The sequence below is a fragment of the Sabethes cyaneus genome, chromosome 1 (assembly GCF_943734655.1).
Source record: "Sabethes cyaneus chromosome 1, idSabCyanKW18_F2, whole genome shotgun sequence".
Classification (NCBI taxonomy): domain Eukaryota; kingdom Metazoa; phylum Arthropoda; class Insecta; order Diptera; family Culicidae; genus Sabethes; species Sabethes cyaneus.
Window position 1 is genome coordinate 108,281,281 of NC_071353.1, and position 16,586 is coordinate 108,297,866.

Sequence of the window (16,586 nt, forward strand, 5' to 3'; positions counted from 1 at the left end):
GGAAATTTCCAGAGTTGTTTACGTCTGGATGCAAACAACACGACATTTCAATACCCCACTGACATTAGTTTGACTGCCGGATTATCGAGTCAAAATTCGATAATCCGGCCATGAATTTTTCGGATTAGCGGGGTGGTACTATATTTCATAACTCACAAGATACTACTTTACGACTCAACTGATTCTTGGGAATTTGTTAATAGTCATTTATAAAGAAATTTTATTCGAAAACTTTCAGAAAAACTAAGAAGGTTAAAGTCCTTCACCTTGCTCCCAATTGTGCGCATCGCATATTTAAGAAAAATTGAAATATTCTCTAATTAAGAACTAAATGTGTACATATTTTGCGTTAAATAAGATGATAATTCATCGGAAATTGGAAAGTTTTAATTGAAATGCGGGGTGCGCAGAATTAGGCGCGCTTACGGTAACTGTTATTTCGCGGATCTCGTCTTCAAGAATATATAATTGTTTCTGGGAAATAGTATTCTGGCGATTAGTTTCTTCTGGAGAATAGTATTCTGGAAATTAGTACTTTCTGGATATTAATTTTCTGAGAATTAAAGCTTTCCGGTAAATGGTTTTCTGGTTATTGGTGCTTTCCGGGGTTTGGTTTTCTAAGAAAAAAGCTTCGGCGTTTTATTTTCTAGGGAATAGTTTTCCGGGAATTGTTATACAATCGAAAAAAAGAGAGAAATCATAAATCGTCTGAATCGTTCAATATGAGACTTACGCATACTGGGGCATGTTATATTATGCTCTAAACAAAAAGTCAGTTTTTTGGACGAACATAGACTTTATCGAATGTTATTGCTCTGTGGTCCGAAGGGTTCGGTTAACAGTGACTAACACTGACGGACACTACAGTGTGTAGATGTGGTTTCTCGGTGAAGAGTTCGATCGACACTAGCGACATCTACACAAAAAAGAAAGTGAGAATCAACCCTAGGGAAAAGGACATTAGCAACTGATTTACTATTACTGTCCGCCTTCCTCACTCGTTGAACCTGGGTCGTGACTAAAAGCTGAATTGCTAACATTTCTCAGCCTTTAAAGTATCATTCTATATTGACTCCAACGCCTCGTCGATTTCATTGTCCAAGCTTGTTCTACCGGTACCTTGACGTTTCCGTTTATTCAGCCAATCAAGCGATTGTGCCAACGGGTGGTCTCTGTGTTTTTTAGTCTTGAGGTGACACACCAAAAGTTTTCTTTCGGAAAACTCTCGGCCACATATCGGGCACCGAAAAGCCTTTCCTTGCGTATGCTCCAAAACGTGACCATCGAATGCTTCTTTTCGTTTGAAAACTGCATCGCAAATCTTGCACCGGAACTCCTCTGGAAAATGAACTTGTCTCAAGTGCGTCACTATCGATTTGAGTTTCAGATTGCAAATGTTACACTTCGAATAACCTTCATCATCGCCTTCCAACGGTGTATAATAGGACGTCCAACTTTGTGGTGCTCTGTATTCTGGATTACGTTTGTGTACATTTTCATGGTTTCTCAACAACGTTCTTGAACTGAACCTGCAAACCGATAAAAAGCATTAATAAACTAAGAGCTAAGAACACCTATTAGTAAATCGTATTTCTTACATTTTCGAGCAGAACGAACAACATAACGATTTTTCTGTATGCATATTTTCGATGTGCTGTTGAACTGCATCCAACGAATGCAACATTTTATGGCATATATGGCACTCGTATTGCTGAGTACGCTCATGACGTCTCTCTATGTGCCGCCGAAGTTTGCTTTTTTGACTGAATAGCTTGTTGCATCTATCACACTTAAATGGCTTATTGTGCATAACCTGATGCAATTTTAGTGACATCTTTGAAGTACAAACTTTTTCACATTGATCACAAGGATACGGACAGGGTGTAGTTTCGCCAAGATGGAACTGTTGCACATGAAGAGCGACATTTCGTTTATCGCTATACCGCCGATCGCAATAGTTGCACTTGACGGGGTTCTCGTGCATACGTTTGTGAACGTTCAATGTTGTAACGCTAGTGATGACGATCGATTCCATTACACAAACCTTGCAGGTATAGGGTAACAGATCCAAATGGGAGTGTAGATGCGCCAAGAGAGCTTCCTTTGAGCCTAGCGAATCGCTTTTACACACGTAGCATTTGTAATCATTCAGGCGTGGTCGATTGGCGGCATTGATATTTTGTTTAGTAGGTTTACGACCACGCTTCTTAGGAAGCCGAGTTTGATTTTCACCGCGTTTGGCTTTATTTGTTTTAAGTTTGAAATGGTGTATTTTCCGAAATTTAGGTTTATTCTCGATTTCCGGTGCAGGCTTTAGTGACTCACCCTTTTCTGATTCAGATTGAGGGTCAGATTCAATGTTCTCCTCTGGCAGTAATCCTAACGATTCTGCTAGAATCGTCTCATCATGATTTTCAGTTGTGAGCTCATCCTTTATACTAAGGTAAGATTTTAACACTTGTTCGTCTTGTTCCAGATATTCTACATTGATCGATGTTGCCTCACTAGCGCTGTCGGTATCGTCGTTTATCCTATTGCATAATATCGAAAGAAAAAAATTAATACCAGGCAACAAAATTCTGCTAAACAAACTGCTTACGACTATTTATTTGTTTATTTGTAAATAATATATCAACAGGTCTTGTGACCCACATGATAGACTTATCCTAAAAAAGCTCTTAAGATACAGCTATTATGACATATGATATCTACAAACATTTTGAAAGAAGACAAAATCTCGGATACTTTTTCATTTCAGCGAATTTGCAAATGAGAGATTCTCTTCGTGTCTCCTCTCTTCCGCTTTTTACGGCGATACTAATGCATTGAAAAGAAAATTTTCAAAACATTTAGCTAGCTAGTGACTCCGGCAACCGATTCATGCAAAGCTGATGTGTCGAAATACATTAATATCGCCGTACACAGCGGAAGAGAGGAGACACGAAGAGAATCTATTATTTGCAGATACGTCGAAATAAAAAAGTACCCGAGAAATATTGATAAGATTGCGGCAAATGCCCTTATAAAAATGCCAGTTGCTTTAGAAGTTTCAAAGAAATAACATTCCAAGGAATGAATCTTACAAAACGCCGTCAAATCCGTACCTTATGGATTGGATCTGCCAACTGGAAAACGGCATTGTGTTCTATTTAGCTTCCTATTTAAATGTCACATTGTTCGCAACTGCCTGTCGGTTTTGCAAACATTGTAGTGTTTTTAGCCTTGATGGCCAACCTTATTTTTAGAAAGAATTCTCAATTATGAAGATATTAGGTTATAATTAGGTAATATTAGGTTTATCGCAATTTGAAACCGAAGTACCGCATTAAGGGTTTCGAAACGACTAAACTGATTCTCAGTCGTAAAGCCACTCCGATAGACATACACTTTTCTGTAAGTACTTGCGCGGATCAAAAATTCTCTAAAGGCAGAATATATACTTCGAAGTTTTGTACTATTTTCTATTCTTTAATTCAATTGCTTACGACTCTTCGATGGAGACTAGCCCTTCAACTGGTTCAGGAGTCTCTTCCTCTTTTATTTCTTGACAAAAGCGTTCCCGTAATATTGTATCATTGGACCGAAATCCTTCAACAATATTATTTATCTCGATTACGGTTGTTCTACAGGACATGCAAATATTTTGCGGTAAGCCATCCTCGGGATGATACTGAAAAGACAAAAAAATACACCAATGCAGATAAACCAATTTCATAACGAGCGATTCACACTTTTCAACCTCTAGGCGAAGAATGTTCTCAAAAAACTCCCTCAAAAGATATTCTTGTTCGTCCTGTAGGCAGGCTCTGTCGCTGGGAAGTAAGCTTGATTCACAACATAGCCGGCAGATTTCGTGTATATCATTTTGATCTTCCATGCTTTTAATAGTTTCGTTGCCTTTAAATCACTTGAAATAAATAATTCGATTCCCACAAATTTCACCTTTCGGAAAAATAAATTTGTCAACAGCCCAACCAGAGATGCCATATTTTCTAAAAAAATGTCTGGAACTGCTCGAAAACCGAAAAAATCGAGCAGTTTTCCGGATACTCAAATTTTCTGGTTTGAAAAGTTTGAAAATAACAAGGAAAATGAGGAAAATAAAGCCTAGTATCAAGCCTAGTATCGACCTGAAAAGAAATTCTAGATAGAATTAACAAAAGGGCGAATGTCGCAAATGTAAACAAAACGAGTGAGAGTTATTTTTTGCTGGACCAGCATAGGAAAATCAACCCTCACTCGGTTTGTTTACGCTTGCGATATTCGCCCTTTTGTTAATTCTATCTTCAAATGGGCAAAAAGATAGGCCAAGAAATGCTACAGAGAAGATTTTGCATTTGCGATTTCTTTACCAGTATGCACCTCACAAGAAATATTGTTTTACTTTCAGATGGCGCAGTTTTACGGGTTACGCAAGCAAGGGGCTTCCAACCTTTCCAACAGCAATGATTAGGGTAACCAACCTATTTTGGACCCCATCAGCAGCTGTACATAATTTGGATACTTCCATTTGATTTTGCTGTAAGTGTCCAAATTATGTACAGCTGCTGGAGGGGTCCAAAATACGTTGGTTACCCTACTAAACGCACTTTTGGAAAAAGTTACCTTCGTTATTTACGTTCGTTACCACCTCTACAACATCGCTATCTTGGTCTACAGAGTTTGACAGTACCCCCATTAAGTTGGACCCCTCAGTATTGTACCCCAAACAACAATGGCGTCGCATTGATTTTCTATGGAGTAATTTCCCGCCCAGTATTTTTGACGTTTCAGATTCAGTCACAGAAAAATGGCGACGTGCCGGGGGGTCGTTCGTTACCTTTGATACTTTACCTACCTATCCAGCTTTCCACGAGCGATAATGGCGGATATTGAGCACAAGTGGGCACAATCTTTTGACATTCATTGGAGGAGCGTCGTGTTCGCCCTGACGGAGTTACTATGGAAACATCCCTGATTGTTTGTTGTTCGAGTGTAACAATGTAAACACGAGGACACCTCGGTCATACTTTCCGTGGAAGATCGCATGTATCCCTACGAGGTGTTTTTTTTTGCTAGGTAAGGTTTTGTTCGTCAGGCTCAAAAATATATCATAATTCGGACTACACTTTCAGAACTTTGTCCAGACTAACGTGAAGGGAACAGTGGAAACGGTAATGAAAATCCATCGTAGTGAGAAACCGGGAGACATTCTTGCGTTCCTGACAGGGCAGGAAGAAGTGTTAAAAGCACTCGATCTTTTGCGTGAGCATAAGGAGGCTAGTGGGAAGGATGACTTGACAATACTTCCCATGTACGGAACGCTATCCAACACGGATCAGCTGAAAGTTTTTTTCAACGCCCCTTAGGGAGTTCGGAAAGTTATTTGAGCTACAAACATAGCGGAGACATCAGTGACAATTCCAGGAATTGTTTATGGTAAGCCGGCTTGTAACTTAACTGCTTGCTTGAAACTGTAAAGAAATTCTAATGTCAACTACTTTCAGTTATTGATAGCGGATTTGTAAAGTTGAACTGGTATTCGGCCGAGAGCACCACTAACAGTTTGGTAATAGTACCGACTAGCAAAGCAGCCGCGGAACAGCGAGCCGACCGAGCCGGAAGGATTCGCAGCGGAAAAGTCTACCGTCTCTATACCGAAGAAGAGTGGGACAAACTAGCCGATTATGCTCCACCGGAAATGCGCCGAACCGATCTCTGCAGCACGGTTTTATTTCTAAAAGCATTGGGAATTGATAACATCTTGCGGTTCACGTTTCCTTCACCACCACCGGCTAAGAATCTGCTGCCTTCACTGGAGACTTTGTTCGCTCTGGATGCACTCGACTCCGATAGAAACTTAACGTCCCCGGTTGGTTATTTCCTAGCAGAAATGCCTATAAATCCTATGTTGGCTAAAATGCTGTACAACGCCGGCGAGATGGGATGCTCAGAGGAAATTCTTATTATAATAGCCATGCTGCAAGTTCAATCAGTTTTCTCAAAACCAGTGAGCGGCCAGGCGTCCATACGAGCCCGTATTGCGAAGCGTAATTTTGAAGTTTCTGAGGGAGATCTGATCACACTTTTGAATGTGTACACAGCCTTTGTTGAAAATGATCGCACGAAAGAATTCTGTGGACGAAATTTTTTGATTTATCGTAATTTGAAACGCGCACATGAAATCAAAACACAACTTTGCAGCATGCTGGAACGAGAATTAAACATACCAGTGGTATGATTGTGTATGATGCTACTGCTTTCTTGTGGTGATAATGTGGAAACTATATGCCGCTGCATTGTGTCGGGATTTTTTCCATACGCTGCTTATTTGCATCATTCTGGGGTTTACAAAACGGTACGAGGTGACACAGAGCTTTCGATTCATCCACTTTCGGCATTGTATACCGTAGAACAGCCACAATGGGTTGTATTTTGTGAACTTTTGCATACTACCAAATTGTTTATGAAGGATATTACCGTTATTAAACAAAAGTGGCTCACAGAACTGGCACCTCACTATTACCATAAAGTTCGTAAGAGATATTTTCTAAGCCTTAATATACTTGGAGTTTTAAAGCCAAATAATTTCTTGTATTTTAATTTGATGATCAGTTTGGATCGTGGAAGTTTCGAACGTAAAAATTTATTTCAAATTAAGCTTAAGTTTTATTGCTTTTCCACTGTTAAAACCTTAACAATATCTCTCAGCACTTGTGACGTGGTACAATCTGGTAGTTAATTCACACATACCTTTCCCGTACCCCCCAATCCACCAACATGTGGATCGATCGGTAACGTCCCCAAGTGGGGCACTTTTGCCAGTTCTGCCAACGCTAATCCACCTCCCGAAGAGAATATATTCGTACATTCGGCACAATTGGGACACATGAAGCCGCTCATATTCTCTACAATCCCAATGATTGGTATCCCAGTTTTCTTACAGAAAGCTACCTCCTTTCGGACGTCTTCCAAGGCCATTTCCTGAGGCGTTGTCACAATCTGCGTTTACTCCCTTCAAGCTTTCCATGGCGGTGATGTGTTCGTCCGAAGTGCCCGGAGGAGTATCGATAATGAGATAATCCAACTCATCCCAAGCGACGTCCTCTAAAAACTGTTTGATCATTGCAGTCTTCTTGGGTCCTCGCCAAATAACAGCTTCGGTTCGGCTCTTCAACAGAAAACCAATCGACATAACGGCCAGTTTCTTTTCGGCACTGGTATAAACCGGTACCCATCCTTCTTCACATTGGTGAACATCGTGATCCTCTAGTCCTAGCAAGAATGGAACGCTGAGACCGCACAGATCAATGTCTAATAAGCCAACCTAAACGAAAGTGTTGATTAAAAAACATGATTATATTTTGCCAATTCAAATGACTCACCTTATAACCGGATTCCGATAAGGTTAACGCGATCTGCAAAATTGAACAATGTTTACATTTTTACATTCGAACAACAAACAATCATGAATGTATCCATAAACCTTTGCACGGTGCCTAACCTCAACTCTGGTTTGACGTTTTTGTGTGTTTTGTTTTGATTCCCTTTGTAACCTAATTTTATTGCTAGCGGGTTTATTACTTGTAATTCGTACCACTTGTTTGCGGAAACCAGAAATACCCGATTTTTCCGTAGTAGGAAAATGATAACAGTTCTGTACAACATATATTTTGGTCCTTTTTGCAGTTTTTTGCTTCTGGGTCTTGCGAATAAGTAATCAAAACAAACCCCACAACACTGTCAAATCTGGGAGGAAAAAAACGCACTGACTTCTGCGTGCAATGCTTTATAGTAACTCCGTCAGGGCGAACTCGACGCTCCTCCAATGAATGTCAAAAGATTGTGCCCACTTGTGCTCAATATCCGCCATTATCGCTCGTGGAAAGCTGGATAGGACAGGACGTGCCATCTGGTTTCTTACTCTTCTTTTCATTATGACCGCCATCCCGATTGAATATTTTTTGTTACACTCTGCACCACTGTTGCCTGTACATATTATTTTAAGAGTAATTTCGGTTGCCTAACAACGGCTCCCGAATACGTCACAGTTTATGCGACCTAAATCATGTTTTGCATTTCATTTTGAAAATTAAAACTCGTGTACAAACAAAACTAATGTAGAACCAAGCATAGAACTACAGAATACAAAAGAAATCAAAATTCGGAAATGATAACTTATTGTCGTATTCCCACTAATGAGCAACACTGAAAGCGATACCGCGTTATATTTTCCAGTCAACGGTTGCTCGTCACTTTCAGCCAATCAGAAATTGGGTCAATTTTGGGTCAACGCTGCGGTTAACACTTGGCACGTCCTGTCCTAGCTGATTACCATTAATTTTTGTTGGTAATCAATCTCTTGTGATTACTGAAAATTATTCATACACGGAGAATAAAAATGTAGTTTCAACCATAATTATGGTTGTTTTACGCACAAACAAAAATTTCGTTTTGTTTCAAACTAAAATGTATGATTGAAATGAAAATATTTATTGCTATATCAATGTTAACTTCAAATTTAAAAATACTTTACATTTAATTCAAAACTGTTATTTTCTTGATTCAAACAGAATCTCGTTTTGAAACAACAATATTTTCAGGTTGTTATAAAAATATTTTATTAAGGCTTAAAGCAACAATCATTTTGTTTGAAACAAACTGGAGCTTTTTCGCTCCGTGTAATTACCAATGATTACTTAAGATTATACCGTGGACCCCCGTTCGTTTGACCATTTTTAATCTGAACACTTTTTAATTTGAACCCCGTTGGTTTGCACGACGTGCAAATTAAAAATGGTTCAAATGTCATTCTCAACATGACATCATTTGTTTATGCAGACAATGCACATAAACACGATTCGTTTGTACTGACCTAGCGTGTTTAATCGGTTTCACATTTCGTTTTCCTAACGATTAAGAGAGAAATCCGATCGGAAAATGCAATATTCGCACTTGCAACTGCCAACTAAAACAAACCACCAAAACAATAACAAAGAGCAAGGCGGCCAGTTCACACAGGTTTCAGCATATTTCGGGTTACCAGTTGTTCAAATTAAAAAGTAACCCCGTTAGTTTGCATGAGGAATCGTTCAAACGAACGGGGGTCCACTGTAATTTATGATTATACTGATTATTGCGGAGTCTCCACCTATTTAGAGTCCCACGCGAAAATTATAAGCGTGGTTCTGCGTTTACCACGCATGTTTGCAATCTAGCAATCTGAACAGTTTTTCGCTATTGCCTCCCCACTGCACCCCTCCTTGCTTGACCAGCATATTTTCAATGTATTTAGTAAGTACAGGATAATTATTAATAAAAAAGAATTTGCGTAGGACTCGTTAAATTCCTGCCAGGTGCAATACCATTGATTATTTAATTAATTAGTAAATGAATACAAACGTAATCTCTGATTAGTACGCACTAATACCACAGAGAACAGACATCCAAGCGAAAGGTCCCCACTTGGATAAAACTTATGTCAAATTAGTTGGGAAACTATAGTGATGGTGTCGCTAAAGGCGCATAAAATTCTACACTAAACTCACAACAGCTGACTTCTGGCGCTAGCATAACGTTTACAGTCCATATATACTAGCGCCAGAGGAGCCAAAGGTTGTCAGTGTGCAAATCAAAAGAATCATTCAGTTGGGAAACTATAGTGGTGGTGACGCTAGCATATTAGGTGATTTTAAATTGAAATTTTATCCAAGAATTCCCGAAAAATTTGTTCCTGAATGGATGTCCGTTCTCTGTGCAAATACACCTTACCGGAAACCCCTTGGTTTCATTCGCCTGATGGATGTAATCGATGTTGTAATCTCCACTGTTAAAGCCCCTTCGTATTTGATAAGCATGGCAAATGACATTACATTCGCAATAACGGCACCGCACGACCTCTTTTCCACTTACAGAACTGCCCGTAGCTGAATGCGTGAAAATTATTTCCGACATGTTTCTGTCTTTTGCACTCTTTAACAAATCGCTATTCTGCTTCACGCATACTCGAAACTAATGTAGGTGTCTCCACTGCGGCGCCGTCATAGCGAATTGGCGTAAATAAAAATAAAATAAAAGTTACTCGTTTTGTTCTAGTTTTATTCTTGTGGCTTTTCTCTTGTTTAAAATAAGTACGACTTGTAGTGCTGTACATGCTATTTAAAGGATGTTTCCACGCGTACTTAAGCACATCTTGCACACATCTTGCTATCGTCTTTATATTCGATCACCTTTAGTGCGTTTTTGTTCAAGTAAGCAAATGTGCGTATCTCAATCTGCTCCTAAAACACAGGAAGATGCATTCAAACGGATAGAGGAGAAAATTTATTTCAGTTCTTACGTGCAAGACAACTCACTGAGTTTGAACTATCGACAGAACAAAATTTTTGAGATGCGCCTGAAAAAACTAGAAAAAGATACCGCCCGACAACGCGTGGGCTTACAGCCTTTTCCAGTGGCTCTCCAGCACATATATGGGGAGGTTTTAAATGAACCGGCTGAAGACACAGACAGTGAGCACGACGAAGAAGGTGACTATTTGCCATACGAACATATGGCATTAAAAATTGAACGGAAAAGTGTTGATGCGAACACAATGTCCGAAAGTGCACCGACAACCGGACAATGGATGTCTGATTACGAATATTATGAAGAAAACGAGAACGATGATCGTACCTCATTCTATGGTACGCCGGATCCAAACCAGCCAGTGTCTAAAATTCCTTGCGGTGGATGTGGAGCTCTGCTGCAGTGCGCCGAGCCGAGCATTCCAGGTTATTTACCAAGTCAACTGTTTAAAAAGTTAAACAAACAACAGCTAGCTGTTACTATATGCCAAAGATGCCACTTTTTGAAAACTTACAACACGGCCATTAATGTAACGGTTTCGCCAGAAGACTATGTGGAAATGATTGCACGCATTAAAGATCGTAAAGCGCTGGTATTATTGATGGTAAATTACATTATGATTTATCAAGAAGCAAATTCAAAGCAAAGGTTTTTTTTGTAGGTAGATTTGCTGGATTTTCCGTGCTCTATTTGGCCTGGTTTGTCAGATATTCTTGGTTGCTCTCGCTCCGTAATAGTAGTCGGTAATAAGGTGGACCTTCTACCAAAGGATTGTCCAGGTTATTTGGAAAACATTCGCCATAACCTAACTAAGTCTGTTATTGAAGCTGGTTTCGATAAGAACAACATAAAACATGTTGCACTGATCTCAGCTACCACTGGATACGGAGTAGAAGAATTAATCACCAAGTTGCACAATATTTGGGCTAGTCGCGGGGATGTCTATCTGGTTGGTTGTACCAATGTTGGAAAAAGTTCACTCTTTAATGCTCTTTTAAGATCCGATTTGTGCAAAGTTCAAGCAAGAGATCTGGTTCAGCGTGCAACCGCATGTCCCTGGCCAGGAACTACTTTGCGAATGCTGAAATTTCCGATCCTGAAACCATCAGACTACCGGTTATATTTACGTACTAAAAGGCTGCTTTCAGAAAGGCTCCAAAAAATAGAAGAACTAAAGCTACGGAAACATCAAGCGAAAAACACCGGCATGACCCAACAAGCCACACTAATAGGTCACATTGGTTGCACATTCTCAGCCCCGACAGTCCCTTCAAAGGATCGATTTTCCGTCAGCCAACAGGGATCAGCGAATGCACCTATTTTGACGCTGAACGAAAAAAGTGACATCTATATCAACAGTAAATGGTGCTATGATACTCCCGGAGTAGTACAACCAGATCAAATTACGAATCTACTTACTACGGATGAACTACTACAGGTGCTACCGAAACAAATGATTCGACCTCGCGCGTACCTCCTTAAAACGGGAATGACCTTTCTCCTGGGAGGTCTGGCTCGATTAGATTACCTCGAAGGACTTCCCTCGACCCGTATCCTGTTGTACTCATCCCCAAATCTTCCTGTAGTGATATGTGATACAGAGTATGCTAACGAAGTGTATCAAACACTCTTAGGTACGGTATATTTGAAAGTACCAGGTCCAGATTCGAGAAGGCTTGCTAAATGGCCAGCACTACAGGCTACCACGGATATTCTGCTAAAGGGAGCGGGAAAACACGTATCGGTTGCTGATATTCTACTCTCGTCTGCCGGATGGGTTTCGATTAACTTACCAGTCGACGTTGAAGCGTCTTTTCGTGCTTGGACACCAGAGCGGAGAGGAATTTATGTGCGACAACCAGCATTGTTGCCGAACGGAATGAACTTGAGGGGAAAACGAATACGGGGTTCGCTTGCGTACAGATTGGGCAAGACGTTTGTGAAGCGATAATTTCGTTGTAAAATTATGATCATGATTAATGTTTTCAGTCAATTTGTGAAGGAAAAGAAAGATGGTATTACCTATTTGCAAAATGAAACAATCCGAATTTCGAACTCAGTTGCATAACTTTTCGAAACTCGACCAATTTGATCAGAAACATACCCTGTGAACCTGGTAAAATCAAAGCAAAGCCTAGCTGCTACATTCCGTTATCGAAACTTGACCTTCTGTTTTTATACGACAGACTTCGCAACCAACTGTTAGAGTACAGGTTAGTTGCCTACTCCGTTTTACAGTGTATTTCAAACTTAATTGCACATTTCTTCACTTTAATCCAGTGAGCAATACAGTCCCCCGAGTCATTAGCAATCGCAGAAGTAATGACAGATAAAAATTATTTTTTGTACGATAATTTCAACACTGATTAGATAAGAGTACATGTTGTACCGGGCAAAACTTTCAAATGGGAATTGTTTCCCGTGACTCATATCTGGTAATTTCGGGCATAACAGGAAAGAGCAATACACCAACACTTCGTTTGATTCTGAATAGATACTAGAGAAGCACTAAACAATACTAGTTTTATTGATTCTACAATTCGTCATTGTGGATAACAGTTTGATCACTTTGTGAAACATTTTCCGGAATATTTTCGCAAATGCTACTAACTTTTTTTAGGAGATCCGTAACAGAGTTTAGCACATGTTGCCACTTAACCATTTCCTTAGCGTGCTTCGCTTCTTGTTCATGCAGCAGCGAAAGCCAATCGGCATGTGTTAGCGGTGGACTCTGCAAGAGTTTTCTATCCAGGATGCTGTCGCCATCGCCGCGGTTACGGAAAAGACTCTCGTTTTCCTCTTCCAGATTCAAAAGTTTCATATAAAGGGCCACATTGATGGATAGAAGAATCACCAGCAGTATTACCACAAACCACGAGAAAAAGGTACGTGAACCATCGCTGCGTTTTTTTGTTACTTTATTCGCCCCAGCAGCAATGGTCGATACCGGCAGCGGGACAGACCGTAACAGTGGCTCATCCAATGCTCCAATTTTGGTGTGTTGGGAAGATGTGGATTTTCGTGATCGCCGGCTTTTACTTTTAGCCGGTGGAATGCAGTATTCACTTTGCAGACTTCGAAGAAGTGCATTATAAAAATCTTCCAGTCCAACCCAAGTATTTTTTTCGATAAAACCTCGAACAAACCCGAATATATTCTTTTTATAGTGAACTTGCGCGTGAACAGACAGGACGGTATGATCGTCTTTAGTCCGGGACATGCAATAGTGCTGCGTTACATAGAAACTATCCGCATAGGGAATGCCGCCTTGAACGGCATTCACGTCAATTGAGTACAAATGACCAGGTTTACTGCAATCTCGCATAACCTGGGTCTCCGTGACCTGAGCACTTCGCGGTCCAATAGTTTGCGTAATAGCAATAGTCAGACAAACGACCCGTTCCTTGAGGCCATCTTTGTTGAGCTTCCATTCGCCGTGTATCATATCTGTTGTTTTGCGTGTATTATGAAATTCAGTTAGAAATTTTGATTTTGAGAACAGTAATTCGAACAATATATCCACATTAATTGGAAGGATTGTATGCACCAGCTGACGTCCGGAATGTAGTGAGTTGCATTCGACTCCCGCGAAAAATTCCTCCTCCTTTTCGGATTCAGTTGAATCAGACATGTCCGTAGGGAGCAGTTCCGATGGAGTTGATATATTGCTCTCCGGATTGAAGGCTGGTTTTGGAAGCGACGACTTCTTTGTCAATTTGGTTTCCTTTGCCACCATGATGCTTTCAGATTCGTCCGAACAGTCGTTTATTTCTTTAGGAAGTTCTTCGGAGGACTGCTTGGATATGTTAACGCTGTCACAGCTTTGATCGTACGGATCAATGTAGTCTTCGTCGTCACTGGTAAGACCAAGTTGATCTCCGTAACATGTATGCACCCACTGCCACAATTCTTGCGGGTTTATGGGTTTGTCCATTAATGCATTCTGCCAAACTCGAAAAAGCATCAAATACGTCTTGTCACGTGACGTAAAAGATGTAAGAAAGTGCTTGTCATTCTCGGTGCAGACCAGAATAGCATTTGGAATGACTCGAGCGGTTTTTCCCTTGGTAATTGATGTAACGTCCTTCCAGCGAATTGACAACCGAGTTTCCCACACTATTATATTGGCGTGAAAGCAAAGGAAGTTTTGCGTAACATACAATCGACCGTGCACTAAAATATCTTTCTGTATAGCACAGGAATAATCCACAATTAAGCGTTCATCATCAGTCGGCACCTCTTTAAACAATTTTTTGAAGTCTTCGGTTCGCGATTTATATGAAGGATAAATTGCGTTATACCAAGGTGTTTTCTTCGCTCGCTCTGTTAGATTCTTCTGACTTTTACCGGATTTATCTAAACTTTTTTCTTGCTTAGTACTGCTGCTACCGGTGCAAGATAGAGTGTCACCGACGGCTACCAAATTGCCACTATCACTTGATTTACTACATGAGTCAAGATTATCGTCGGACTTATCAGTTACATTCGATGTATTGGAAATGCTTCGAACGCATAAGTTTGTGGATGTATTACTTAACTCTGCCGTCCCTGCTGATGGTGTCGATATTGATGGTGTTGTATTATTTGCTATTGCAATCGTTATTGCAGACTGTGGGCTATCGGAAGTTGAAAGGACACTGGAGGATCGAACAACGGGACTCTGCACTGGTAGATTGTTGTTACTACTGTTATTCGAAGTCATTGCATCGTGGATACAATTTCTTATGTTAATCATATAATAATTTACACTGCACAATCACTAAAACATTTTTATGACAAACTATAAATAATCAAGAGATTTTGTATTTAGAGATCAAAGTATTTTAAATATCACTTGCGATTATTTCCAGGCATCGCGAAAATTTCTACACTCTTTTCTTTTTTTGTGCGCTGTCAGCCGAAACTTATCGACCTAGAGCGCCGTCACATTAGAGTTACGACAGTGTCAAAATTATCTGTCAGGTCACCTCAAAGGTAGAGAGCCTTATATATAGAGAGTCGCCATCTGAAACAAATAATCTAGCAACAATGCAGCTGCGTCTATCAGTGTTGCCGCACGCACATAGAGTGACTATATACAGAGTTGCGACAAGTCGTCCCTAGAGTGACTATATACAGAGTGGCGACAATGTCAAAATTGGAATGATAATTATCTGTCAGTGTCATTCCAATCGAGCAGACGACCTATCCAACGCGTATGCAGGAAAGAGAAAGAAAAACCTTGGAAAACCCGCATTGCATACATTTGGGATGACTTGTCGCCACTCTGTATATAGTTACTCTACAATGTACATTCCTTAATGTATTTACTATTCAGTAGGTATTTCGAGCGAATTGGTTTTTCGAACGAAAGTGGATGGTATTTTTTATTCCGCCAGCAAAATCAAATAGGCAAAACAACTCGGTCGAAGCAAATCAAACGAAATAAGGATCTGTTCGAAATACAGAATAAGGGTGCTTGTCTGCCGGTAATATATTCCGCTGCGTAACTCCGATGTGTAGGACGGTATTCTTACACTTACGTAGTATCAAATACAACTTTTTTGGGTAGATATGATTTCGGCACCTACTTTTCAAAAGGGCCAATATGCAAAATGTAAACAAACCGAGTGAGGGTTTCTTTCCCTATGCTAGTCCAGCAAAAAAACAACCCTCACACGGTTTGTTTACATTTTGCAGATGGGTCCTTTTGAAAAGTTGGTGACGATTTCGTACTTCTTAGTTTCAGCCGAGATATACAAACTAAGTTGAAGATAGAATTAACAAAAGGGCGAATGTCGCAAGCGTAAACAAACCGAGTGAGGGTTGATTTTCCTATGATGGTCCAGCAAAAAATAGCTCTCACCCGTTTTGTTTACATTTGCGACATTCGCCCTTTTGTTAATTCTATCTAGAGTTGTTTGCTGGGGTTTCAACAGCACATTTAGGGTTACTAGTTGTTCAAATTAAAAATTAGCTCCGTTAGTTTGCAAGAGATACCGTTCAAATTTCGACCAAATTTTTAATCCTGCTCAATATTTAAGCGCACAGCAGATTTTCAACTGCTGGCATTTTAGCTAGTAGCTACACATCCGACTCAAAAAAGAAATAAAGCACAACACCAACTCCGTTCGAGCGTCTATAAATACACATTTAAACAATATCTGTGGCTAAAATTAGAGTGGGCTACTCACAAATACATTCTTATTCGAGGCGAAGTTTGTTATGGCCGAGATGAGATGCGAAAAATGTATGGGAATGATATTTATGACGGTGGCGTT

The 16,586-nt window shown here is 40.1% G+C and overlaps 4 protein-coding genes and 1 pseudogene across 5 annotated transcripts; 2 read left to right on the plus strand and 3 right to left on the minus strand.

Annotated features, from left to right (window-relative positions):
* Window positions 1–788: 788 nt before the first annotated feature.
* Window positions 789–3,927, minus strand: LOC128732941 (zinc finger protein 761-like). 2 transcript variants are annotated; one of them, XR_008411856.1, is made up of 5 exons: window positions 3,740–3,927; window positions 3,486–3,670; window positions 1,599–2,531; window positions 977–1,529; window positions 789–916 (listed from the first exon to the last, which is right to left on the minus strand). XR_008411856.1 is itself a non-coding variant. In XM_053826417.1 (4 exons), exons 1-4 carry the CDS (start codon window positions 3,875–3,877, stop codon window positions 1,064–1,066), a joined length of 1,722 nt encoding a protein of 573 aa, XP_053682392.1. In that variant the 5' UTR covers window positions 3,878–3,927; the 3' UTR covers window positions 789–1,063. The 2 variants fall into 2 exon arrangements, 1 of the variants encoding a protein (XP_053682392.1); XM_053826417.1 differs by having other exon boundaries at window positions 789–1,529.
* A 1,099-nt stretch (window positions 3,928–5,026) lies between these two features.
* Window positions 5,027–6,721, plus strand: LOC128746080 (probable ATP-dependent RNA helicase DHX35; annotated as a pseudogene).
* Window positions 6,625–7,642, minus strand: LOC128732942 (cytosolic Fe-S cluster assembly factor NUBP2 homolog; the record flags this gene model as incomplete). The annotated part of the gene is made up of 3 exons (XM_053826419.1): window positions 6,625–7,306; window positions 7,365–7,397; window positions 7,466–7,642. Coding segments are annotated over 3 exons (597 nt in total), but the record flags the coding sequence as incomplete, so codon positions are not given.
* A 2,415-nt stretch (window positions 7,643–10,057) lies between these two features.
* On the plus strand, window positions 10,058–12,328 carry LOC128732939 (nitric oxide-associated protein 1). The gene is made up of 2 exons (XM_053826416.1): window positions 10,058–10,930; window positions 10,988–12,328. The coding sequence occupies exons 1-2, from the start codon at window positions 10,145–10,147 to the stop codon at window positions 12,275–12,277; spliced, it is 2,076 nt and encodes a 691-aa protein (XP_053682391.1). The 5' UTR covers window positions 10,058–10,144; the 3' UTR covers window positions 12,278–12,328.
* A 482-nt stretch (window positions 12,329–12,810) lies between these two features.
* Window positions 12,811–15,202, minus strand: LOC128732938 (protein Aster-B-like). The gene has a single exon (XM_053826415.1). It carries the CDS (start codon window positions 15,059–15,061, stop codon window positions 12,860–12,862), a length of 2,202 nt encoding a protein of 733 aa, XP_053682390.1. The 5' UTR covers window positions 15,062–15,202; the 3' UTR covers window positions 12,811–12,859.
* Window positions 15,203–16,586: the final 1,384 nt, after the last annotated feature.

Coding starts and splice junctions, on each gene's coding strand:
- LOC128732938 (XM_053826415.1), bottom strand. CDS start 15,061: ATGATTAACATAAGAAATTGTATCCACGATGCAATGACTTCGAATAAC.
- LOC128732939 (XM_053826416.1), top strand. CDS start 10,145: ATGTTTCCACGCGTACTTAAGCACATCTTGCACACATCTTGCTATCGT. Junction 10,931..10,987: donor AAGCGCTGGTATTATTGATG/GTAAATTACATT, acceptor TTTTTTTTGTAG/GTAGATTTGCTGGATTTTCC.
- LOC128732941 (XM_053826417.1), bottom strand. CDS start 3,877: ATGGAAGATCAAAATGATATACACGAAATCTGCCGGCTATGTTGTGAA. Junction 3,671..3,739: donor AGAACATTCTTCGCCTAGAG/GTTGAAAAGTGT, acceptor TTGTCTTTTCAG/TATCATCCCGAGGATGGCTT. Junction 1,530..1,598: donor TGTTCGTTCTGCTCGAAAAT/GTAAGAAATACG, acceptor ATCGGTTTGCAG/GTTCAGTTCAAGAACGTTGT.